Here is a 26,390-nt window from a genome sequence, read left to right as displayed (position 1 = left end):
CTGTTCCACCAGGTGTAGAACTAAAGCTATACAAGCTGCCGAGATATGCTGGTCACACAACTATTTCCCCTAGCTGTTAGTATGACTTTCATGGGCAATATTGATTTACTACCCTCTGGAGATCTGAATGTTTTAATTAGGTTTATGGAATTAATGTAAATCGTTATGATTTTAATACGTGTGTTAGCTGTCCTGAACCTGGCTCCAGCCGGAGAGGGCGGGATATTACATTGAATAAATAAAAATAAAAAACAGAACTGCGAGTTGCCAGTATACAGATGGTACTTGGAAGCAGAGAATTTAAGGAGTTCCTGAGCCATTGTGAGGAGAGGAGAGAGTCAACAACGAGATCTCTGAATGATCCCAATGAATAGGAATGGGAAAAGACCAATAGCTTCTCTCTATGGAAATATTGAATGAATTATTTCTTGTGTAGTGGCTAAGACAACTGTAATCCAAGAGGATGTCTGTTCAAATCTCATCCAGACTCATTAAATATTAGATAAGCCACTGCCACAGCCTCAGCCACTCCTTCATCCGCAGTCTGGATAGTGGTGTAATATTTGTCTTCCAGTCAATGTAAGGAGTACAGCTAGTTAATGTATGGGAAGCAACAGACGCTAAAATATTTGCACACATTCTTATGTTCATCATGATTTATTGTTCTTGAGGATAGAAACTTAAAGCATAAAGGAATCAAAGGGGACAGTCTTGTTACTTTTGTCAAAGGTGGCCAGGAAGTGAAAGAAGCTAAGGATAGAACCTGCGGATTTGACAGGAAAAATAACAATGACTTTGGTGACAGCAGTTTCAGTGAACTGCACAGAATGAAAATCAAGTTCTGTGTATTGTTGAGGGCGTTTGGGGTTTCCAGACTGGCTGTTGTGGGGTTTCCAGGCCATTGATGGCTGGTGTGCCAGCCATCAATGTAGGCAAAACATGAAGAGCAAACACTACCAGACCATGGCCACACAGTGTGGAAAACCACCACCAGGCCAAGTCCAGTTCTCTTGCATAAAATTAACAGCTGGTCTTACAGGAAGTAATAATTATTTTATTGTCTGTTTTCACAACCTTTTTCTTTCAATTTATTAAAGCTAGAAGAAGAAGAAGAGTTTGGATTTATATCCCCCCTTTCTCTATTGTAGGAGACTCAAAGGGGTTTACAATCTCCTTGCCCTTCCCCCCTCACAACAAACACCCTGTGAGGTGGGTGGGGCTGAGAGAGCTCCGAGAAGCTGTGACTAGCCCAAGGTCACCCAGCTGGCGTGTGTGGGAGTGTACAGGCTAATCTGAATTCCCCAGATAAGCCTCCACAGCTCAAGCAGCAGAGCGGGGAATCAAACCCGGTTCCTCCAGATTAGAATGCACCTGCTCTTAACCACTACGCCAAAGCTAGCTGAAAAAAAATGCCTAAAGCTGGAGGAAAAACAAAAATGCCAGGTATCTGGGCATAAATCACTTCTGTGTAATGGAATACAAATAAATAGAATGTTACTTGCAGAACAGTTCAATTTTTTGGTTCGTAATATTTGTTTATATCTTGGCCTATTGCTGATAGAGGTGACTTAAAAGTTGTAACTCTATTTGCTACCTTCCAGTAGTCTGACTCTCCATCTCTCCAGTCTCTCTTATATTTTGTTATTTGAGTTTATGGTTAGATTGTTTTAGTTAGCTAATGTTCATAGGAACTTAAAGTAAAAAATAATAATAGACAGGTTCAAATAATATTACTACTTTTCCCATATTTTTTCAAAAGTTCTGTTTCTTGGACAATCATTGCTGCTGTTAATATTTTTTAACTTTGTTAATTTCAGACTGATTCAAAACTGGTTCAAAAATGGCTGGATAGTGTAAAAGACTTCTTAATGAAAGAGCAGGCCATCCAAAGGGATCCTGAAGGACTTCAAAGACAGCTTGATCAGTGCATGGTAAACTCTTCTGATAATCAGTAGTGTTGCTTTTTTATTGTTTAGCATTCTGGGTCTCTGTGTAAGTGTTGCAGACAGAATATCTCACAAAGAATATATCTTGCTGCCAACCAAAGAAGAAAGTAAATAAAGTACATTTATATAATTTTGAACCATGAAGTGCTGTTTTTTAACCTTGCTTTGAAAATTCTTGACAGGCTGCTTAGCTGGCTAATTGCCGGATTGCAGGCACTGTCTCATGTTACAAATATACAGAGAAGTAGGCATGATGCAATCCTGAATGCTTTGATCATACACCCTTCAGGATGGCCTTGAAAGTATTTGAATTTTACCCCAGCTTTGTTGGAATTGTAAAATGTATCTGATTAGTCCAGAATTAATTGAAAATGCAGGGAAGTTTTACTTCAGTACATTTTGTTCAAGTGGTAACTTGTCAAAATACTTAAGGTCTGTTAAGTTACTTTAAAAATAAGAATATATCTAGTGTGGGTCTGGGTCTTTCCATAGGCATTGGACTATGATGAAGCTAAGATTATTAAAATAATTGTTAGTTTGTTCAAAGGAGAAATCTAAACAATTTTTAAAAAATTGGTAAAATCAAACCGACGCCATTACAGTTGGGATCTGAAGAGCTGCTTTAGGGTTTAAGGTTGTGTTTTTTTAGGCTTTACATTCCTGAAATGATATTTGACACTTTGAATTGAATAGCAGAAACCCCATTCTGTGTAGCAAACTGTTCTGGAAAGTTCATCTTCTTTCAAAGTATAGATTGTTGATGTTTCAACAAAATTATAATTGTGGTATCTGTTTCTGCTACTTTGAGATAGATTCAGAACTACCTATTCAGATCTTTAAATCCTTAATAGTGTCTGTTTTTGGTAAAGTTCTTACAAATGACTGAAAGTATTTCTTTGTAATTCGTAAAACAAATATAAAACTAGTATGAGCTTAATGCTGTAATTTGAGTCCATTGCTATAAGATCTTTCCTGAAGCAGATATTGTCCAAAGGTGACCCCAGAAGTTGAGCAAACCACATGACAAACCAACTTTACAGTACAAGGAATTGTTCAACATTTGTGTCAGCACAACAATGTAGGACATTTGCTGTTTAAATCTCTGAGCCTTTGCCCAGAGATACACCCACAATAGTTACTGCCATTGCTGGACATATATGTTGATTATTAAAACAATACAAACGAAATAATCACTGTAGTCATTACATGTAATAAATACTGGGGGGAAATTGTGTAATTCCTTTAAAAAAGTCAACTTGGGGTAGTGATTAGAGTATCACATTAGGAACCAAGCTAAATGTAATGATGGCCGCAGGTCTGTCCTGTGGCTGCTGCTGCCATTTTAGAAGTTAAATTTTTTTAAAAACTTGCCAGAAGACCCCAGTGTAGATCAGGCACGTGGTATGGTGGCCCCAGGAACTCTTGTTCCCCTCCCTCATGCCTTTTCAAGTGTTGAAACAGATTCTCTGGGAACGGAATAAGCGTTTCCGGAGTCATAGTGCTGCATGCCTAATTTAGGTTGGGGTCTTGGGGCAATTTTTAAAGGTCTACAGCTGCTGCTGAAATGGCATTGGCAGCCACAGAATTAACTCATGGCCACCATCATTTTGGTTTGGCTGTAGGATCTGGAAGTTTCAAATCCCTACTCTGTCATGAAGCTTGCTGGGTGGCCTTGGGCCAGTCCCAAACACACTCAGCCTAGCCTACCTGATGGAGTTACTGTGAGAGTAAAACAGAGCAGGGGACACAATGTATGCTGCTTTGAGCTTCTTGGAGATTCGGCGGGATACAAATGTAACAAATAAATAAAAATAGGCAGCATGTAAGCCTGCGCTCTGAAGGGGAACTAGTAAAAACATTTTTTTTTCTTACCTGTGTTCAGCTGCTTGTTACTGAAATGGAAAAGACGGAGCTGTCTCTTACAGAAATGAAAGAAATAGAGTCCACTTTAAGAAGTCAGCCTCTAAATCCCTCAGTGAGGTCTAAGCTGACAGATATCCAAACACAGTGGGAAAAGTTGAGCAAACAGGTTAGTTATTGATAGTATTTTTCTTTTGTTTTATGCATTATGTTGCTTCAGTGTAAATTCATAGTAGTAGATTTATTGTGCACATTTCACGGGTAAAGATTGGTAGTGATATTGCAATTGCAACAGGACCCTTCAACTTTTACAATAATGTTACAATAAGACAAAAAAATCCACCTGAAAACACTAAGCTGGTAGTAGTAAATCCATAATGATGTGCAATAATGGATTTGTTTGTGTTTGAAGCTATGATTACAATTAATAATAGCTAGAATAGTATTCAACTATATCTGCCTTGACTAGTTTACTACCATAGGAAAAACCATAGAAAAATATCACTGTACAATTAAGGTTGGATAATGCCATCCATCCCAAAACCAGAAAATGCCATCTAAAAATTAAGTTGCTAAAAATGTAAGTGCTTTGTTATTTTATACCTGACATACATCTTTTACAGTAATGCCCACTGGTCTGTTTTTTGATGATTTGCTAGATCATTAATCAGAAAAATCAATTATCTGAGAGTCAGGAAAAAGCTGTAAACCTAAAGAAAGATTTGACAGAGATGCAAGAATGGATGGCTCAAGCTGAAGAGGAATATTTGGAGAGAGATTTTGAATACAAGACTCCAGATGAGCTGGAAAATGCAGTGAAAGAAATGAAGGTAGAAATAACAGAAAAAGCTGAACTTCATTAAACATTTTCTTTGTCACTAAACCTGAGTTTATACTATCCATCAGAGGTGTATCAGGGGAAAATGGCGCCTGGGGGCAATACCTGCTCCAGGCGCCCCCCCACGTGCCACTTACCTTAGCTGGTGGCTTCTCCACCGGTGGCAGTCCTGGGCCTCCCGGCTGTGTGGCTGGGCTCAACCTAGTGGTGCCCCTACACAAGGGGAGCTGCCAGCTACTGGTTGGGTCGTAGCATTGTGGGAGAGGCCAGGTGCGGGAACCCGGCCGGGGCCTGACCCCCCCATGTGACCAAAAGACATGCACCCAGGGACATGGGTTACCCCATGTCCCTGTGGGTGGTATGCCACTGCTGTTCATTATTTATCAAGGCTTAACCTTTTTGTTAAATAGTTGTTGGTTTCTAGCAAAGTTCCCTGTAGACTGGGCAGTCACATGGCTGTGCAGGCACCATATTGGTGCTGTATGGGTTAGATCAGGGGTAGGGAACCTTTAACACTCAAAGAGTCATTTGGACCCGTTTTCCACGGGAAAAGAAAACACTTGGAGCTGCAAATAATTTTTGACATTTAAAATAAAGATAACACTATATATATAGGGTTTTTTTTTATCTTTTACTCCGCTCATTCTGAGAAGCGCATGGATGCGCCCGCCCTGCTGCCTGCAGAGCGGGCAAGGATGAAGCCGGCGGCTTGGCCTCGCCAGCCACCGGGAAAGCGCCCGCCCCGCTCCAAAGGGGCGGGCGAGAGGGGAAGCCCGTGGTGCGGCCCAGCCGACCGTGGGCAGTTGGTGCACCCGCCCTGCTGCCTGCAGGGCTGGGTGCAACTGGGATGAGGAGCTGGCGGCTCGTTTCATGGAGCCACAGTGCAAAGGGCAGGAAAGAGCCAGACATGTCACGGCCTCCTCAAGCCGCAGGTTCCCTACCCCTGGGTTAGATGGCTGCCTGGCAGGGTGGGCTCTCGCTGATGGCTCAATTCTGGTCAGTGAGAGCGAACTTCCATGCTGTAGAATTTTACAGAATCGTTAAGCTTTTATGGTCACTTTTATTATAATAAAATAGGAAATAATAGTTTGTGTTATATCAGAGTAACTTAATTAGAAGTGGAGATTTGTTTTCCATAAAGAAATCATGAGACCTTTGAATTAGGGTCAGCTTAGTGGTCTGCATTTGCTTTCTTTGAGCAGAGAGCAAAAGAAGATGTGCTGCAAAAAGAAGTGCGGGTGAAAATTATGACAGACAGCATCAAAATGCTGGCAGCTAAACTGCCATCTGGTGGTCAAGACTTAACCAGTGAACTTAACCTTGTGCTGGAGAATTACCAACTCCTCTGCAATAGGATTCGGGGGAAATGCCACACTTTGGAGGTATGTTTATAGTATATCTTTTCACATAGCCCATAACCCACCATGAACCTGTATAAAACAAACGGGTAAAAGACACTTTCTCCATACCCAAACTTGGCAGCTTTAGTTCTTTAGTTACAGCTGCTTTAGTGATGTGCTTTTTCTTTGGAAAGTGATTTAAAGTTGCCTTGTGTAATGTCAAAGTGCTCAAGTTCTGAAGTATTGTTCTCAGACTTTTTAATGAACGGCTTCAATTAATCACTTTTGGGACATTTTCTTGTAATGAGGCAACTGCTTGTATGCCACTTCAAAACAAAACAGATGTGTAGAAAAGCAGAATTCAATATTAATAGTTCTCAAATTAGTTTTCACAATTTGCACCATAAGAAAGGCAATAGTTATTATTTGTGTATCTACCATGGTTGTGACATCCCCTTCTATCCCATCTCCACAGGATTCACTTAGTAACTTTTCTCCCAAAAGGGAGATTTACATGATAGATTTTATACTGGCTAGTAATTTATAGTAGTTTTTGTTATCTTCTGTCTTGTATGCTGTTTTTTTCTTTTTATTTATTGAAATTATATTTGTGTAAGCCCCTTTGGCTATCCACTGGAGGGAAAAGTGGAGGAGGGAATTTCTAAATGAGAGGGATTGGTGATATGTAACGGAGTAACTTTCTTAGTCCCATGAAGACAAGCAAAAAGCACACATAAGAGGGGGTCATAAAGCAGAGATGGTTGTTTTTTTTACTGGACGGTTGTCTGTAGTGATTTCACTCATTGATGAACAGCACTTTTTAGAGTTGTAGCTGTCTACCCCTTTGCTGAATATGAAATTTCTTTTCAAACTGTAATAAGATCCCCCCACCCTCCCCGGCCCCAACAAACTGTTTACCTTCAGGAAGTATGGTCATGCTGGATTGAACTACTTCACTATCTGGACCTAGAAACAGCCTGGTTGAATAATTTGGAAGATAGAATGAAGAGCACTGAAAACTTGCCAGATAAAGCAGATGCTGTCAATGAGGCCCTGGAGGTACTGTGAACAATTTGAAAAGTTAATGTGTATCCAGGAAAAAATAGTGAGTCTGTATGAATTTCTTTTAAAATGTCAAATAGTCTTTCTCAGTATTCAAAGAGAGTGTGGTTATAATGAATAAATGGCTCATCTTAGCCTTCTTGATGATTAACTGAATTTCGGTTAGACTGAGTCATCTATTAAGCAGTAGACAAGCAAAATTGCTTATTCATTCTATACCTGTTTGCTTATATTGAAATCCCTTCCTTTGTGTTAGCTTTATTTCTCCTCAGTGATATCAACAAATAGTAAAATAATTGGTTGCCTGGCAGTGCCAAACCTTATAGCTATTGTAAGAAATGATAAATTTTTTTGCCAGTGTTTGAGACCCTTTGAGACTGCTATCATTGTTCAAGGAGACATAGTTGTTGCTGGTGGTCCCTGGAAGCTTGTAAGGTTGATAGATATTTTTTTTGGGGGGGGGGCGTTATGCTGGGAAGTGACTTTGCATAAATAGGGGGTGTACACAAAATGTTTTGTTCTCCTTCAAGATCTCCCACCTCTCACCAATGAATGCCAGAAATGAGAATTGCTATTGAGGGTACCAAGACTTTTGTTAAACAGAACATGCTCTCCAAAATTGGTTAAGTTTTTGATATTTAGTTTTGTTTTATTAATGAACGTATCTTTTGTGCAATATTTTCTAAGCATTTTTCATTGTCAGTTACACTAAGATGTGCTAAGATGCTTCAACTTTTTCTGATGAAGGCACAATTGTGTGTGTTCTTCTAAAATGCTGAAGTGTCATGGCAAACCCAGCACATTATGAGAACTACGGTATCAGCACTCAAACTTTGGTTTAATTTTTTTTCTTATTAGTCATTGGAATCTGTCCTTCGCCATCCAGCTGATAACCGGACTCAGATTCGGGAACTTGGTCAAACATTGATTGATGGAGGAATTCTTGATGAAATCATCAGTGAAAAATTGGAAGCTTTCAATGCTCGTTATGAAGATCTGAGCCATTTGGTAAGGATTTGTATTTATATGTAGGAGGAGTCATTTCTTTTCAATAATTTTGAATTACCTGTAACTAACTGATATAAATTATTAGTACACAACTGTTTTATTTAGGACTGCATTTGACTGATTGACAGCCCCATCTGGGAGGGTGGGCAGAATTCGCAGACTTCCACCAGTGGGAAATGCCCTCACCGAGATACTTACCTGGCAGAGAGGTGAAACCACCAGCATGCAACCATTGCTGGCCTCCCTGGGAGCTAGGACACGGTGTGGAATTCTGTGCTAGCTTCCCAGCATCCCTGTAGCTGCCAGTGGCACAGGGGAAGAGGTCTGGGGGCAGGGCTGGGAGATGAGCCGATATTAGTTGACTTCTATCTGGCCTTTCACTGGTTTATGCCGGCATCAAGGAAGCTGGACTCGCGCATTCCTTTTGGGTCATAAGTCCATTCAGCTCCATAGAGGCTTCTTGGCAGCAGGGAGGCTGTTGTGTTTTTCAGGCCTCCCCGTGCTGCTGGAGACAACTCTGGGAGTGACAGAGTGTCATGCTGTTTCGATGGAACTATTATTTTTCATTTATTGGCAACTAGGAGCTTTTAAATAGTAATTTTAATGGTTATGTATAATTGTCTTATATCTACTATTTTTATTGTGCTTTTTGTAATTGTTTTATTTCTGCTGTAAACTGCTGTAAACACAAGAAGAAGCGTTCCACGAGAAGAAAGATAATACATTTTTAAATAAATAGATATTGGGCTTACATGTCTTGGTACCCAAAAAGCCTACACTGTGTTTTGGACCTTATATTGTGGCCTGCCAGTGCTCAACAGTTCCAAAGCTTTTGCAATCTTTGGCAACCAGTAACAATAGGAAACTTAACAAGTGCTCAGTGGGCTGAATATAGCTAAGCAGATCCAAAGTTGTGATTTCTCAGTTGCAGAAAAAGGACATTTTAGTTTGGAGAGATAATTTCAACTATTTGTGTATTCCTTGCAGACTATGATTAGGCAACTAAAAACAATTAATGCTAATATTGTTTCTTCCTCCTTCCTTATATGTTTGTGTAAAAGTTGAGCATCTATTCTTTTCCCACACTTATTGCATACACAGAATGCTCATTAGTGCACAGTTGCATTAAATAGGAGTGCTCTCTAAGATTAAACTGTGAGTTGGTGATTCTAATTTACTTTAGTGGCATATGTACTCCTATATATGAAGCCTGCTGGGTGACCTTGGGTTAATGATAGTTCTCTGAGAACTCTCTCAGGCCCACCTACATCACAAGGTATCTGCTGTGGCGGGTGGAAGGGAAAAGGAGTTTGTAAGGCACTTTGAGACTCCTTATAGGAGAGAAAGGCAGGATATCAATCCAAACTCCTCCTTTTCCTCCTCCTTCTGCTTCTTCTTCTGCTGTTGCTGCTGCTGCTACTGCTGCATGGCATTTTTAGCAGGGTATCTCATACTTTCCAGAATGGAATGGTTGAATGTAGCTCTTGGCAACAAGAAAGGTTTTGGAAGACCACATTTCAAGTTTTATTTTGTTCTGGATTTGAAACAACTTTGTTGTGCAACTTATTCTTTTGCTCCTCTCTTTCAGGCAGTGAGCAGGCAGATATGTTTGGAACAGCAGCTTCTGATGATGCGGGAAACAGAATGCAAGTTACAAGACTTACAAGAAAGCTTAAAGGATCTGGATAGGCGGCTAACTTCATATTTGACTGACAGAATAGATGCCTTTCAAATTCCTCAAGAGGCACAGGTATTTTCAAGATTTTTTTGGTGTAGGATGATAGATTGTCAAAGGGAACCTGTGCCTTGTAATTTAGTTATTCATGTGTGGAGGAGGATGCAATGGAATACCTTCTCTAATGGCCTTAAAGAAGCAGGCTGTCATCAAAGCCAGCATGACTGATGTAGACATCGTATTCATAAGAAACGTCTACAGTATGATTGATCGTGAGTTAGTCTGATATCTGCCACACTCTGTTTTTTTCTGTTTGAATTACGTGGCAGAAAATCCAAACTGAGATTGCTGCTCATGAATCCATCTTGGAAGAGGTAAAAAGAAATGTGCGGTCAATCATGCCAGTCTCCCCTGAAAGTAGATCCCCTCGAGGAGGGCCTCTTCTGGATGCCTTGCAGGTAAATATCACCAGTCTTTATAATGACAATAAAGGCTTCTGTCTGTCAAAAACAAATATCACCAGTCTTAGGCACTGTCAATTTATCTTTTCAGGGAGCCATCAAATACAATCAATCAATCAATCAATCAATCAATCAATCAATCAATCAATCAATCAATATAGGGTCTGTTTACAGACACTTGAATACATTTAAATAATGAAAATTGCTTTTGATAGGAAGATATTTCTTGATCAAGAAAAAGGAGATGGGTGGTCTAGATTAGTTTACAGAAATTATTATTACTACTATTATTGACATGTTTTCACATGGCAGACTCATCAGTTTTAAAATTCATCAAAACGTTTGTTTGCGGTAATGCAAAATAAAACATTTTAAAGTGAACTTTGATTTCTTTGGGCAGAATTACAGACCTGCTATTGTCTTCTTTTCTCACATAAACAGAGGAAACTCCGGGAAGTGTCCACAAAGTATCAGCTTTTCCAGAAACCAGCCAATTTTGAGCAACGTATGTTGGACTGTAAACGGGTTTTGGATAGTGTGAAAGCTGAGCTCCATGTCATGGATGTGAAGGACATTGACCCAGATGTGGTTCAGTCTCACTTTGATAAGTGCATGGTAAAATTACATTATGTTTGGATTTTAGTTGTTCCTTCATGTATATTGTTTCATTTTGTTATGTAAATACTTGCTTCTGTGTATCAACAGAAGGCTACTCAGCCTTGGGCTGGGGGGTGGCATTTGTGCCTGGGTAGAAAGCAGGGGGAAACAAGGATGATTTGGGGCAACTGGGTCCAGCACTTGATGTCAACCAGTCAGCTCTCAAACAGCTTCCTGCAGTCTACCCCAGAGGCCAGCCCATGGTAGAGTGGGTGGGACATGCAGACCTGTTGGCTCCTCTTGGATATGCAGCTCGGATTGAAAGAAGCAGGCTAAAGAGGTGCCTGTCCAGAATGCATTCAGCATTCTCTCTCGGCTCAGACTGCTAGGCCCTGGGTGGCCTTTCCCATTTTTGCCTTCCTTATAGCAAATAATATATTTACTGTATATATATATTTGCACTGTTACAAAGAGCATTACAGTAACAATCTGTTGCTACCATTTAGGCATTGGCTGAGGAACATAGTACACCTTGTGCAGGATTGGGTTGGCAAGTCCCCTTAAGGGGCTCTTGGGTGCACTGCATAGGACAGCCAACCCCCAGGAGCATGGTGATGGCTAGGAATAGCAACTTCTGCTTCTTCTAGCCCTAATACCTGCTCAGAGTTACACCAACAGACTGTTTGATGAAGGTGCAGACAGCAGTTGGGCTGGCTCCTGCACCCAGTGTCCCTACCCAGTGCTGCACCAAGACCTGAACAACCTGTAATCAATAAAGTTGTGACCTGTATCCTCCCAGCCCATCATTCTTCTTTCTGCCCCACGGGATGGTACCAATTCCAGGCACAAATGAATACTTCAATTTGTCTGTAGAAGCAGCGCTTGAAAGCTTAGAGGAAAATAATAATTTTTTTGTATGACTGTGTTTGGAGACAAGCATACAATTGTTAGAGGAATCTGAGAATTCATCATTCTTGCATACCTTATAAGGAATTAGTTGTTTAATTTTTTTCTGTTGTTCCCTTCTTTAAGGGGTGGTTTGATGGTATAATATTTTTTCTCAGTTCTGAGTTTTGTAATAGGAGTTTTTTTGGATATATTAGATTTTTTTGATATATTAGAATTTTAAGTGTTTATACCCTTATCATAGATTTTCAATGGCCGAATATTTTTGTTAGCTACTTTCAAGTCCTGTGTTCCATGAGCAAAGCAGACAATTAAGTGGAATAAATGAATGAATAAGAGTATGTGAACCCATAAGGTGCAAATTCATGGAATATTGCTAAGGTCTGTGAAAATATTCTAGCTGTGCCATGATCATTAGAGGAAATGTTATCAGTTTGCTTAGTATTAGAACTGAAATAGTACTTGGAATCATAAAGATTAATCTCTAGACATGGTGGGGGGGGGGGGGACTGCTTCCAATCTTCTACAACTCCCTATTTTGTGACAGTTCATGCTCTAGGGTTACTCTAGATGAAAAAGTGGAGGAAGCCACTATTATGTGCATGCTCTTGCAGCTCATTTCCAATGGGCAAGCTAAGGCATGACCATGGTTCTGTAGACTAAGCTCCTGTCTATTGAAATGGTAAAGGCAAAGCATTCCTGGGAAATACAACATGAGTAATTTGATCAATGATTTGAAAATGAAAAAATCTCTAGTATTAAATTGTAACCAAAGTATATTCTGTCTTGGTTCTAGAAACTTTATAAGACCCTCAGTGAAGTAAAGCTTGAAGTTGAGACTGTGATTAAAACAGGAAGACAAATTGTACAAAAACAACAGACTGACAACCCGAAAAGTATGGATGAACAACTGACAGCACTAAAATTTCTTTATAATGATCTAGGTGCACAGGTAAGAGTTATTCTGTACTACTCTAAATGAATTTTTTCCATTGCATGCAACAAATTCTAAGTTTCCCAAACTCCCTATATGGCAGAATGCTATATCCTGTTGAATGGCAAAATTTTGTAAAGCCATGTCAGAAGGGTAAGGAATGGAAGATGCTACAACTACTTTTTGGCGTACTACATGCCTTTTCTTAAGGTTCTAGAGGCTGATTAGGAGTCATTCTTTGAGGCCATATCCCCAACCCTGCCAGTTTTACATCAATGTGCCGATGTGTCATGGTGTGGCAACAATCTACTACTCTGATATTTGGTGGGGGCTTGCCTTGTCTACAGGGAGTGAATCTACCTTATCCCAACAGATGTACATTGGGGATGTGCTTGCTATGTTAGTGAATAAAGTTGACATGAATTTGCTTATTTCTTGGGGGATTGGGGTAGCTGTCTGGATTAAATGAAAAAGTATAAAACATAAAATAGCCCTTTACTTGCAGGAAGCAGATTACTGAGAATTTCAGTATTCATTCCTCATCTACCATAATAGGCTAAACAGTCATTGTGTTAACTGGTGAATAAATAAAGGAAATAATTGTAAATAGCTAAAAAATAAATTTCTAAACAAGTAAAAAAGTTCAAAGTTATATCTATACTAAAACATACATATTTAGTTTAAGAGTTTAGGAATGTAACACAGTTTAGAGAATATCATACAGAACGTATTGTTCTGGGCAAGATAAAACCCCAAAGCCAACAAACTAAATTACTTTTTCTTTTTCCCAGTCCAATGTCTATGGTTGCATAAAAGGGGTCTAGATATGTATAGTATAATCTAAGTGAAATTATTATACCTATAGTTGTGTCAATAAAACATGTATTATTATTATTATTATTATTATTATTATTATTATTATTATTATTATTATTATTATTATTATTATTTTTATTTTTATTATTATTATTTATTCAATTTCTATACCGCCCGATCCCCAAAATATTAAACATTCCAGAGCACTACTTGTGTATTTAAATGACTTACATTAAAGTATATAGTCTGATGAAGTGTGAATATTAGTTCTCTAAGCATTTTAGTTGCCAAAGTGTTTTTCAGTTGTTGTTTTTACCATCATTATTTGTTTTGTAGCCTAAAAAGAAATTATTCATCTGTTTTGAGCTACAGTTTTACTTATTATGAGAACGTTTCTAATTATAACTTAATTTATCCCAGGCTGACAGCACAACATCTGAAAATGGACCATTGAACTAAAGATTTAATCTGCTAAATAGCTATAAATGTTGGCATTTTCGTATTATTAGTTAATGCTTTTTCACCGATAATCTGCAGCAAGCAACTGCTATTGATGATCATGAATAAACGTAATAAGATTGAGGTTTCTTTGAAACTGCCATTTCCCAAACTGTCCTAGCTTTATTCAGTCGAAATCAAGGTTCCAAACCACTTTTGCAATCCCCAGAATAATGTTTTTATTTGGATATAGCAATAAACTCATCTTCTTGGCAAAAAAGAAAAAGAAATTGAGATTAGCAGAGAAGGTATGTGCTTAATGAAGAATCTTCTAGACTGATGCATGTAAAAATAGACCAGGGCTTGCCTGTTTGTCAAAACATTAAAATTACAACCAACCAACTTGTTTTTGCTATTCTGTTTTGGTATTCAGTTTGTGCCAGATATGGGGACAGAAAAACATCCAGACAAATTCAACAATAACAAATTTCAGTAATATAAATGATGACCCTACCTCAAAGAAGCTAAATCTTGATTCCCTTACAAGTTGGTTAGGATTTATTTGGTAGGCTGGAAGCTACAGATAGATAGGAAAGCAGTTAGGGCTATCTACAGTATTGCTTCATTATTGCTTTTCCCTTTTAATTTTGGAGCGGCATAAATGGTTGATTTCATTTTCTGGCTTCTTCGTACAGGTTACAGAAGGAAAGCAAGATCTGGAACAGGCATTGCAGCTGTCACAAAAACTCAAGGAAGAGTCTTCCTCCTTATCAAAATGGCTGGAGACTACTGAAGCTGAGTTAGTACAGAAGTCCACCACAGAGAGTTTGCTTGCTGACCTAGACACTGAAATTGCATGGGCTAAAGTAAGAACAACTATCCTTTGTTCCTAGCGACTGTTTTTACCCCCTGTGTATTATCATCATTTGTTTATGTAGAACAAAATAGTCTTTTTGGAAAACTGCACATTACAGCAGATTTTGTAGACTGTCCCCTGTCCAACATGGAGGATCAAGTGCTTGAAGCTTCACTAGAGCCATAGCCTGAGGAAGTGTGAAGCTTTTTGTAAGCTTTTAAAGGTTTGAGATTTTAGCATCTGTTCTGCTTTCAGTTCACAAGTTTTTGTGGAAATATCTTTTGTAAATTGAAACTTATTCCCATGTTCTTAAATATTTACTCAATAGACTGTCCCCTGTCCATCATGGAGGATCATGGGGCAGGTGCTAAAACTTTCTAATCAAGGTGAATCACCAATGGAATTTTGTCTTCTGGAGATAGTTATTGATCAAGTCCTGTGGTTTTGTCCCTTAAAATCCATTCATCAAACTTTTCCATGATGAATGCAAAAGTCCTGCTTAGAAAATTACTTCTATAAAGGGCTTCTAGAATCCCTGCAAGTAATTTAGCTTGTGGTTTTCAGCTACTAGAAAACATATTCAGGGGCTGTTGAAAATTGGGAGAGTCATTTAGGGACTATCCATAGTACATATTTATGCTTTTGGTTACAGCTAGTTTATAGTAAGAAGAGAACATAACATTTGAAGAATGGTTTTAGAACAATCTATAATCTTTTTATTAGTGTGCAGATGGCAGTCAACTGTGTAAAACAGTGGTTCTCAACCTTCCTAATGCTACGACCCTTTAATAAAGTTCCTCATGTTGTGGTGACCCCCAACCCTAACATTTATCCATTTTATAGATGGAGAACACTGATGCAGAGAGTCTTAGGCGATCCCTGTGAAAGGGTTGTTCGACCCCCAAAGGGGTCGCGACCCACAGGTTGAGAACCACTGGTGTAAAAGCATTTATGTTTTGATGGCTATAACTATTAGTTTAGCATATGTGGTGTTTGTTTTCCATGGTATTCTGTTCCAAAACCATTACATGTGACACATGGGTATTAAGCTACATTGTTTTATCCTCCATGCCTGGAGTATACAGTCAAGGTTATAACATTTCAGAGAAATTTTCAAATGTTTTGTTGACTATAGATGGAATTACATTACTTTTGTAGAGGGATTGACTATTCAGTCTGTTGCCCCTTAACAAAATTGACAGCAGACTGTCTAACCCGGTTTGAAGTTAATCAGACTCCAATCTAGCACAACTGCAAATTGTCATAATTTGAGCAGGTAATATTTGCATTATTGTACATAAAGAACTATATCAATCGTAAGATAATGTCATCCATTTTATTTAAAATATAAATATTATAAAGTATATAGTAAACAAAGCAGCTAAGTATTCCAAATGGAATAATTTCCTCACCTGCTTTATCAAATACAAATAGTCTTTATAGCCCATTATATCCCCATACTTCCATTGCTTCCTTTGTTCAAAGCGGACTTGGTTATCAATACCTTGAAACATCTTTTAAATCTTCCTTTGAAGGACATTTTTGAACTTTTGCCTTCACAAACAGTTAAAAGTACACGAGTCAAAAGTGCAAGCACAATGGATTCAATGCTCAGCAGAGTTCTACTTTTCCTATGAATGTAATACTTCTGTTTTCTTTAATGTAATTGCTTATTTTATTGTTTTGCTTATTAGTTGCTATTTTAGAGACCAACATGGTTAATCAATTATTTACCTAATTGAGTGCAAAAAGTCATCTTCCTACAAGAAGTACTATTGTGTACTGGGTATTAGTGTTAAAAAAAAAAACCCAGTATACCTTTCTAACAAAATAGCACAGTGGGAATGTGTAAAATTAATGATATTGATCAGTAATCCCATGGGCTACCTTCATTTGGTTTATTTTGTAGGACTATTCTTGCATGTTAACCATATAAGGTATAAGATTCGAAAGATCAAGGGTATGGATGTGCAGAATAACTTTTGAATCCTTGGCATACCTGAATTTATTTTGCAAGGAGGCAAATTTAGAAGTCTTACATTAGAAGTGGCTATTTAGGATTGCTAGTATTAGAAATGGATTACTGTCTGAAGACTAATTTTACTGTCTGAAGACTAATTTTGCTAGGGTTTTTGCAAGACTTCACAATCGTTAAGCATTTGAATAGCTGATGTATCACACTATCTTCTTAGCCTATAATACACAATACATTAACATGGGAAAGAGACTTTCCATGCTAGCAATCACTGATTTAAGAACCTACTATACAATTAAAGTGTACTTTGCTATGGAAAGAACTGTGAAACATTTGTTTCAATTCAAGATAAGTGACATGCATAAGTGGAGCTTGAAATGTTGTACAGCAGATGGAAAATTCATGTATAGTTTCCTCTATAAAATGCTAGAAACTTTTCATACTGGTTGTCTAGTGCCTATATGATAAAATAAATTACAGCAGCTGATTAATAGTTGATGAAGGGAATATGAAGTGCACAAGTTTTTTAACTGAGTTTTTCTCCAGTAGTTATATAAATTTGTTCACAGAAATGCAGGACAAAGATTGTCAGGCTCCAGTTTCATTTTTGTTGAAGTAGAAGAGAGTTAGTGATGAAGTTTTATAGAATATTCTACAGTGGCGTAGCACCAACGGGATATGGCAGAGGCATGGCATGGTGTGACGGGGGCGTGTCAGGGTCGTGGGGCATGTGCGTGCCCCCGGTGCAGCTCCCCCTCGCTCCACCCCTGATATTCTATATTATATGTGCTGCTGACTTTTCATTGTTGGGGTTTGTTATAGCAAGTATTTAATAATATGTGGAATTGGCCAAGGAGCACTTTCATAGGATGGGGGTGCTTTAATTGTCCTGTGTGATCTTGAGATGTTTGGGGTTGCAATATGCCTGTTCCCTTTTAGAACATTCTACGAGAATTGGAAAAAAGGAAAGTTGATTTAAATAGTATAACAGAGAGCTGTGCTGTACTTCAGACCCTGGTAGAAGGTAGTGAGATGACTTTGGAGGAAAAGCTCTGCATTCTTAATGCTGGTTGGAGTAGAGTTCGCACATGGACTGATGACTGGTGCAACACGCTTTTGGTAAGTGACATATACAGGGGACATACTATGATGTTTGCTGTACTGAAATTGTCTTTCATTAATAAAGTTATGTGTCTGTCAATAAAGCATTTGAAGCTTGTTAACAGAGTAAGATGTACGCTAGTCTTCCTGCTTTACGGATGGCATAAGAACATAATAAGTGCCCTACTGGATCAGACCTGAGAACTACTTATGCCAAAATCCTGTTTTCCCTATTGGCCATCCAGATAGCCTAGAAGGCTCTGTAAAAAGAGCACAGAAGCCCTGGTCTTCCTCAGTGGCAACTGGCATATAGAGGGCTTCTGCCTCTGAATATTGAGGTCCTATAAACCATCATGGCTAATGGCCACTGACGTACTTCCATTAAGTCATCTAATCCAAGTCATTTATTCTAGTGGCTGTCACCTCATCTTGTGATAGCAAGTGAATTTTCCTTTTTAAGGAAGTAAGTTTTAACAGTGTACATATGTCTGTGAGGAGACTGGTAACTGGCTCATGCAGAATTCAAATTATTTAGTTGCTAAGTGAATATTAAAGGTTGAAACTTTGATATTTTATATCTTCTTTGAAAGTGATATGCCTAGTTATAGTGAATAATCATGGGATCTTAGATAAATCTTTAGAATTAGAAGATGACCCTCTTCGAATTTTGGGGGACTGGAATATAGCATGCTAGCAAAGGTTTCCTGGGGCATTGTGCCTGATGTATTGAAAGTGACAACTAATGCATCTCTGTTCAGTTGGGGAAATCATTGCGTAGATCACATTGTCAGAAAAAATGTCTACATATCTATTTATACTATATATAAGTCTATCTTTGTTTCATGCAACTGGGACCTCCAAAGGGAGGTCACAAAATTTTTTAAACAACAATGCAATAAAAAAATTAAATTTTAAAACAATACAATATTATCAGTTAAAATATCACATAAATTTAATAAATACTACTCATGTATAGAGAGCTGTCTGAAAATTCTTAACCAACTGTAGCACCATTAAAGGCCCCCCCAAACCCCCTTTAAAAAGTTTTTAGACTTGCTGCCCTTGCAGTGCTCCCTGCACTGTAAAAACAGTTAATCCCCTCCTGCCATACCCTTGAAGTGTCAAAGCCATTGTTATACACTATTAGCTTGAGAATGAATGATTTAAAGGAAAAAAGAAGCCCTTTTGAGAATCATCTTTCAAAAAGATTAGAAACGATATTCCGTTAGTCTGTATCATTGAAATAATTATTCATAATAAATTGCCTTCTGCCAATCTTATGAGAATGTAATGACCAGCATCCTTTCACTTTATCCAGCAGAACCAACGTCAAGAGTTCTTGAGAACAGCTTCAGACTCTCTCAATAACATGGCATTTTTAGCATATTAGCTGACGTAGACTTTTGTCCTCTCCCCTTTTGAAACGGGAATGTAAATGATACTCACATATTTATATACTCAAGAAGGATCTGAGCTAGAGAAAGCGTAACAGGTTTTTCTGTATCAAAGGCATGGAAGCAGGAGAGAAAAATTTGGAGATGGTACTGAGGATGAGTACCTAATCTAATTTGGTCTTCAATATTTGCTTTTATTTTAGTTTGTTCAGTAGTCTGGGCATTGATAGTCAGCAACACCTTTGTTTGATTATATTTTGACCATCTATTGAAAAGTATTTTCTGTCAAATACCTACAACATTTGGATTTTTTCCTGAACTTTCACTGAATACTTTCCTTTGATTTATTTTTTGTTCTCTGTTTCCAGAATCACCAAAGTCAACTGGAGATTTTTGATGAAAATGTTGCCCACATAAGCACTTGGCTCTACCAAGCTGAAGCTTTGTTGGATGAGATTGACAAAAAGCCAGCCAGCCAGAAAGATGAGACCGTGAAGGTGGTAAACTTAATTTTTTACCAATATGGTTTGCACCATGATAGCACATTCTGTATTCAAACCCAGCCACATTTCTTGGTTGATTACTCCCATTTCACACTCCTTCCCATTTGACTTGCTGTGTACTAAGCCAATGCTGTTTTCTTTCCTCTGTTCTAGCGTCTAACAGCAGAATTGGATGATGTTAGCCTTAGAGTGGATAATGTGCGTGACCAAGCTATTATCTTGATGAATGGACGTGGCATGTCATGCTGTGAACTGGTAGAACCTAAACTGGCTGAATTGAACAGGAACTTTGAAAAGGTATCACAGCATATCAGAAGTGCTAAGGTGAGGAAAGAGCAACTTTGGAACCAGAACATCACTTAATTCTAATAATTTTTTTTGCTTTTTTAAAATGTATAGGGATTTTATTTTAAAAAGGGGATTTCTTGCCTGTCCTCTGTTAAGCCAGTGTTAGTCAGTTATGTGGAGATCAAAGCCAGACATATTTTGTCTATGAGTTATGTGCTGTAATAAAGCTGCTGACAAGTACGTATTTTATTTATCAGTGGCCTAATTATATATTTCACACTAGTCATTATTGTAGATGGGTGTTGATCATAATGATCAGGAAAATTAAGCATTTCTTTTCTTCCTGACCCCTGTGGTAATCGGAGTTAAGCACAGATTTTAAAGCTAAGTGTAAAATAATTTATGGGTGCTGATTCCACCCACTGGAAACAGTACATTCTCAGAGAGGATGGAGCCATGCTTCCCGTTCAGTTCTGCAATTGGCATGCCAGAGAAATTGTGAGGAACTTCAGCTTTTGTGAGCTAGGCCTTCTCTCAAAAAAGAGTACTGTTTTGAGTAATTTTAATTCTCTACATTTGGCCAATTCGCTCTTCGCTTCGGATCACCCCCACCCCATTTAATTCCTGCCATATTTGTCCATAAATCTTTATGACACAGAAGACTTCCCTGAAAAATTGTGTAGCTTTTCTGACTTTCTCCCTACATGTCCTGGCTATTTGTTTGAATTCCTCTCTGGTGATTTCCCCCTTTTTCATTTCTTGTACATGTTCCTTTTAAATCTCAGCTCAGTTGAAACTTCTTTAGACATCCATCCTGGTTTTCTTAGGCACCTTCCATATTTCCCTCTCACTGGGACTGTTTGAAATTGTGCCTTCAAGGTCTCACTGTTAAGAAACTCCCATCCATCATGCATTCCCTTCTCTTTTAGAATTCCTGAACATGGGATGATACCCAGTAGTTTCCAAAGTTTACTGAAATCAGCTTTCTTGTCTAGAATGTGTGTCTTACTCTTGGCACCGCCTTTCTACTAAAACAAAGTAAGACTAGCTATTTCATTGGTTCACTTGGCAGCAGTTTCCATTCATTGTCCTGGTGTTGCAGATGTTTCTGTCATAACTCATCATGAAATAGTCTTTCAAAGGTTTGATGAGGCTTTAGCCTCCAGTTCAAAAGGTTGCTGTTATGTAAGCTTCTCTTTGTTTTGTAACAGCTGATGAGGAGTTCCGCTTGCTGGCTTTATCCTAGCAATGTGATGCAAAGAGATTGCAGATTCTGTACCTGTAACTGATGTTCTTTGAGCAGTCATCTGAGCAGTCACATGGCTAACCACCTTTCTCTGCTGCATCTAAGAAGAACTGAGTAGGAAGAGTTCCACCCTTACTGGAACCACAGTACTTGATGCTTGTAGTGGATGGAGCCAGCACCAAATAACACTTTTAAGCTGAACTCTAAAAGTTTCTCTGAATTGAATCTGTGCGTGGTGGATTCTCATCGGTGTGATTGCACAGATCATCACTTGAAGAACATCAATTACAGATAAGCAACCTGTTCTTTGACATAGGCAGAAACACACCATCTTTGTCAACCTTGTCAGCATTGTGTATAGAGCCTTAGTTAGTTAATCTACACACACATGATACTTCACTTGATCTTAGCCGATAGGCCAAGAAGTGATAGTTAGTTAGTTAATCTGTAAATGATCATCCTTGTTACAGGGTACATAATAACTTCTTAAACAGCAACAACCTTTATTAGGCATATAAAATAAGTTCTAGGCTGTTACCAGACATTTGTGATGTACAAAGCAAGCATATGATCAAAACACAGAGAAACTGTATCTAGCATTAGACGTTACTTAGAAAGTTCCGTCACTTATAAAAGAAATTGTTTCTTTTTCCAAGAGCGTGATGTCTGTATTGTTTAATAGAAGCTGCACAACAGAACTGTCAGAGTCTCTTTCAGATTTGTCTAGGGCCAGCCAAGGAGAGAAATTCCTAGTACCCATGTATCTCAGACAGTTGAGTATAATGTGAGCAAGAGTCTCCACTTGGTCTTTACAGTGTGGACAAACCCGATCCTGGAGAGGGATAGATAAGTAGCTACCCTTTGTAATGGCAGATGATAAAGTGTTGCATCTGGCCCTTGTAATAATCCATCTATGTTGAGGTTCAGTTAATAATTCAAGATATGTAGCTTTATGCTCAAGTTCTATTATGTTCAAGTACTATTCTGACAGAAAGGGGTGAGCATGATATATTTGATGGCCCCAATAAGATATGGTATTCCTGTTCTAAAAGTTTGCTTTTTAGGGTTTGGAATATCTCTCTAGGTGACAACATACAAAGATCTTCAAATAATAAACCTAGAGAGTAAATTTTTGATTTGAGTAATTGATACCATTCAGAGGTGAATAGGTCTGGGAGCACAGTATATATTAAACTGTGCTCATCAGAGTTGAAACATAATTTAATCCAGTACGTGAATGTATTCAGCCATGCTCTAGTTTCAAGTAGGTTCTGGCCAGTTTCTAAGCATAGTACAGTGTATGGTACACAGTGCAATAACCCAAGTATTTTATAGAGGAAACCAGATTGTATTCTTTCAACAGCATTGTTCCATGCAACTATCCATAAAGGAACTTGGTTTCGGCTTCCTCCTAGACTACATCAACTATAGCTTTTGGTTAATAATCACTATTTCTTTAAATATAGTTCTTCTGTATATATAGTAATCCATTCTACATAATAAGACATGCATGTGACATTTTTCTAGCATGGTTCTCTGGGAATGCTAATAAGCTCAGATCTCTCAAAGCTCCTAGCTGATCACCTCTGTTCTGAGCCCTTTGGTGTGACTCTAATTCTTTCACTTTACAGTTGAGCCAATAAATTAGCACAACCTTTGGTCATATTTTACTTTTTCTGCGACATGCCCTTGCATTTGCAGTTTCACTGATGTAGTTTTAAAAATAATTATTGTTAATATAGAAGCAGCAATATGTACAGTGCTTAGTCAGGCATGTAGCCTGAAAAGTTTAACATTTGAAATGGGTGATACAACAGAAGGAAAGGAGAGGTGAAGGCTAGGATTAAACGTATTTGCATGTAGTTCATTCAAAGGCCTCATGGCAAAAGTGGATTTTGATGATGAAAAGACAGTGAAGGGAGTACTGTGGGAGACAGTTGGAGGCATGGGGCCTCCAAGAAGGAATAAAAGGTAGAGTTATTTGAAAGATCAGGAAGCATTCAAAAGTGTGTGGAACTGGCAGGACAGATCATGGATAGGATATATCAAGATCATGGGCAGAAACAAGCACAGGCAAACCAATGGTGCTTTAAAACTAACAGCCTAATTTTATGAAGAATTACCTCAGTCTAAGCCAGGGGTAGGGAACCTGCGGCTCTCCAGCTGTTCAGGAACTACAATTCCCATCAGCCCCTACCAGCATGGCCAATTGGCCATGCTGACAGAGGCTGATGGGAATTGTAGTTCCTGAACATCTGGAGAGCCGCAGGTTCCCTACCCCTGGTCTAAGCTGATTCAAATAAACGTTAGTCTGAAGGGAGTAACTCTCTTTAGGTTTGCACTGTAAGTATGAAGAATTTGTGCTTATTCTGAAGTTAATGGTAAGGCAGAGTAGGGATATAAAGACTGTGTTACATGAACAGTATGATGAGTCATGAAACATGTTAGAAACAGAGTTCAAGCTAAAGATGAGGGGATCACAGCATCACCCAGACCAGTGAAGATTGTAGTAGTCATGGTGAATGATTACCAAAAGTTTTTTGGAATGTGAACCAAAGTTTTCGCTAAGATGGCTAAGATGAAGTGGTTGTGTGTGTGGTTAGAGAAGTGAGATAATAAAGGGATTATTTGGTGACAAGTTGAATATAGTGATGATGTCAATGGGTATGAAAAATGTACAAAGACAAGAGCTCTTGGGATTGGGAAGGCTGTTCTTGGATATATTGGAGATGGCAATAAAAGATCTAAGGACAAATATCAGCAAGAATATTGGAAATAGAATAGGTGGTAGAATGTTAAAGTCCAGAGAAATAGATGGTGTAAATATTTGGTAATAAGAGGCATTTGATTATTTGTCTCAGTATTTAGAGAAATGCTAGATCAAATACTGGACCAATGGAAATACTGAATGAGTGATTAGACAGGAAAAGAGAACCATGAAGTCCTTGGAAGTGAAATGAATCAAGAAGGAGAGGGTGATCAGTTATATCAAAGAGAGGTCATGCAGCATCAGAAAGTCAAGGCTTTTGGATTTCACAGTGAAAAAATTGCTGGCAGTTTTAGTGTGGAATTTTTTAAGAGAGCGCAGGACCCAGATTATAAAGTTGAAATCAGAGTCTTTGTGGGGTGGGGGGCAAAGATTAGAGGGAAATTGGATAATAGTTTGAGAAGGATAGGTTTAAGGGATGGATATTTGGAAAATAGTGGCATGCTTACATTAAAGAATAAGCAAGAAAAGATAGGTGTTGGAGCAGAGTGGTGAGTGAGAGGCGACCAAGAGGTTTTGGGAGGATTTGGGCAAGTTCAGTTGATTAGTGAACTGAGGCATAGTCTGGGGAGAAGGAAGTGATATGCAACATATGTGTGAGTTATAAAGTCCTTGGCAAATTCTTTTATCTGCTGTTTGTTCTGCATTTGTTGCAGATGCTTTTTGCTCAGGAAGGTCATAAAGCACATACCAAACAAGAGCCCCATGGAACTGTAGTGGATTCTGCAGTTCTGGATAAATTTGAGTGTGAGCTACAGGAAATGTTGAACATTGTGGAGAAGCACATGCAATCAAATGATGAAGATGAAAAGGTTTGTGAGCATAAAATGAAACATGTGTCACACACACACACACACACACACACACACACACACCACACACACCATCAGAGGATTGACTTTTACTTATTTTTCAGGAATCAAATTGGGAACCAAAGAAAATTTTGTTTTTTGGCTCTGATAAAACTTGGATGTATATCAAAAATATAGTCGCCCATATAAAGTGGTTGCTCTAAGCCATTTTATTTGCTTTTTCAAGCAGTTTCTACAGGCTACTTGTTCCTATTCAAGTATCCATTTTACATTTTCAGTGTCTTAATCATGGTTTCCGAATGGCTAACAACTTCAAGTTTTCTCTAATTAGTTCTAATTAATTCTAATTAGGGAACTGCCCTTCCAGTTTCACAGATCATTGTTACACAAACTGCTCCCTGTACGCTAGTACAACCTTTATGTGCAGCTAAAGCAGTCTGTTTTCCCCCCCATGGCCTTTAAACCTAGTATGTAGATAGGACCAATTTGGGACTATATTTATAGAAATAGAAGGAGATATAAACAATACAGTTTCACTTAGAATAAAAGGGACAGCATAAAGAACACTGGAAAGAGAGAAAACCAATTCAATACAGTTGGTCCAGCAGAATATCATATACACCCAGAAGAAGCTAAGATGCTCTGTTTGTGTGTGTGTGTTGCTGACTGAGGAATAAAGGAGAGATTGTAAAATATACTCTGCTGTCCAATGAGAAGATAAGGAGGGATCCTTGGATAGGGGAGATCATGTCTGGCCAAGGCAGAGTATATTTTATCCTTTTTGATTTGAGTCCTTGCTTGATTTGAAGTTGATATCTGAGTCTCAAAGCTGGCTGAATCCAAATTGCTGAGCAATAGAACCTCTTTTATACTTTTTGTTTGTCTATTAGATGAGAGTATAAATGTGGGAGGGAAAAATGTTTTTTTAGAGCTGTGAAGGGCTGCTGTGAGTTTGACAGCGAGTGTGGATGACTTTGTTGAATTAAAATGAAAATGGATGGTGGTAGAACAGAGGCATAAAGCTTATAGGAACAGGCACATGCCTTTCATACAAAACGGCGTGTGCCTCAAGCACATGCAACTGAGTCCCGCCCTCCTGCAGGGAGGTAGGGGTGAGGCTCAGTGGCAGCCACCTGCAGTGCTTGCCTGGGCCGCCCGCCGCCAAGCTGCACCCTGGCCTCTGTGCAGGCCAGCTTTTGCCCTCCCCAGGCCCTGAAGACTGCAGGAGCCTGCCTCCAGAGAGGTGGGGGGCAGGACCCAAACTGAGCCCCCCCAAGTGCGGGGGGGGGGGGGCGCACAGGGGCAAAGAGAGGAGGTGTTGCCTCCAGGTGCCATTTCCCCTCAATGTGCTTCTGTGGTAGAAATTGGCCTAGCTAATGTCCTGCTTTTGTGGTCAAGACAGGATCCCTGCTTTGATTCTGGGTATAGTGGTTTAATTTATGCTTGAAGAGGGCAATGTCTGTGTGGTGTTTAAGTAATTATCAAGAGCCTTGGGGCTCTCCTGGGCTTTGCTGGCATGTATGTCTAATTCTAACTTTGAATTTTCTAAATGGAGCAGGAGGTTGAT

At 38.8% G+C, this 26,390-nt stretch overlaps 1 protein-coding gene across 4 annotated transcripts in view; it reads left to right on the top strand.

The window, feature by feature from the left end:
* Positions 1–26,390, top strand: part of UTRN (utrophin) — a 438,418-nt gene that overhangs the window by 121,588 nt on the left and 290,440 nt on the right. For all 4 annotated transcript variants that reach the window (XM_048489265.1, XM_048489284.1, XM_048489276.1 and 1 more), the window contains exons 24-38: positions 1,818–1,931; positions 3,829–3,975; positions 4,466–4,636; positions 5,847–6,026; positions 6,909–7,043; positions 7,905–8,054; positions 9,643–9,804; positions 10,059–10,187; positions 10,632–10,805; positions 12,490–12,645; positions 14,577–14,747; positions 17,652–17,831; positions 19,576–19,704; positions 19,864–20,034; positions 24,668–24,823. In XM_048489265.1, coding sequence (XP_048345222.1) covers positions 1,818–1,931; positions 3,829–3,975; positions 4,466–4,636; positions 5,847–6,026; positions 6,909–7,043; positions 7,905–8,054; positions 9,643–9,804; positions 10,059–10,187; positions 10,632–10,805; positions 12,490–12,645; positions 14,577–14,747; positions 17,652–17,831; positions 19,576–19,704; positions 19,864–20,034; positions 24,668–24,823 — 2,325 coding nt within the window. The remainder of the gene's footprint in view (positions 1–1,817; positions 1,932–3,828; positions 3,976–4,465; positions 4,637–5,846; positions 6,027–6,908; positions 7,044–7,904; positions 8,055–9,642; positions 9,805–10,058; positions 10,188–10,631; positions 10,806–12,489; positions 12,646–14,576; positions 14,748–17,651; positions 17,832–19,575; positions 19,705–19,863; positions 20,035–24,667; positions 24,824–26,390) is intronic.

This window comes from Sphaerodactylus townsendi, linkage group LG01 (genome assembly GCF_021028975.2).
Source record: "Sphaerodactylus townsendi isolate TG3544 linkage group LG01, MPM_Stown_v2.3, whole genome shotgun sequence".
Taxonomy (NCBI): Eukaryota; Metazoa; Chordata; class Lepidosauria; order Squamata; family Sphaerodactylidae; genus Sphaerodactylus; species Sphaerodactylus townsendi.
Note: the sequence above shows the minus strand (reverse complement) of the source record. Positions and strands in the feature narration are given on the sequence as shown.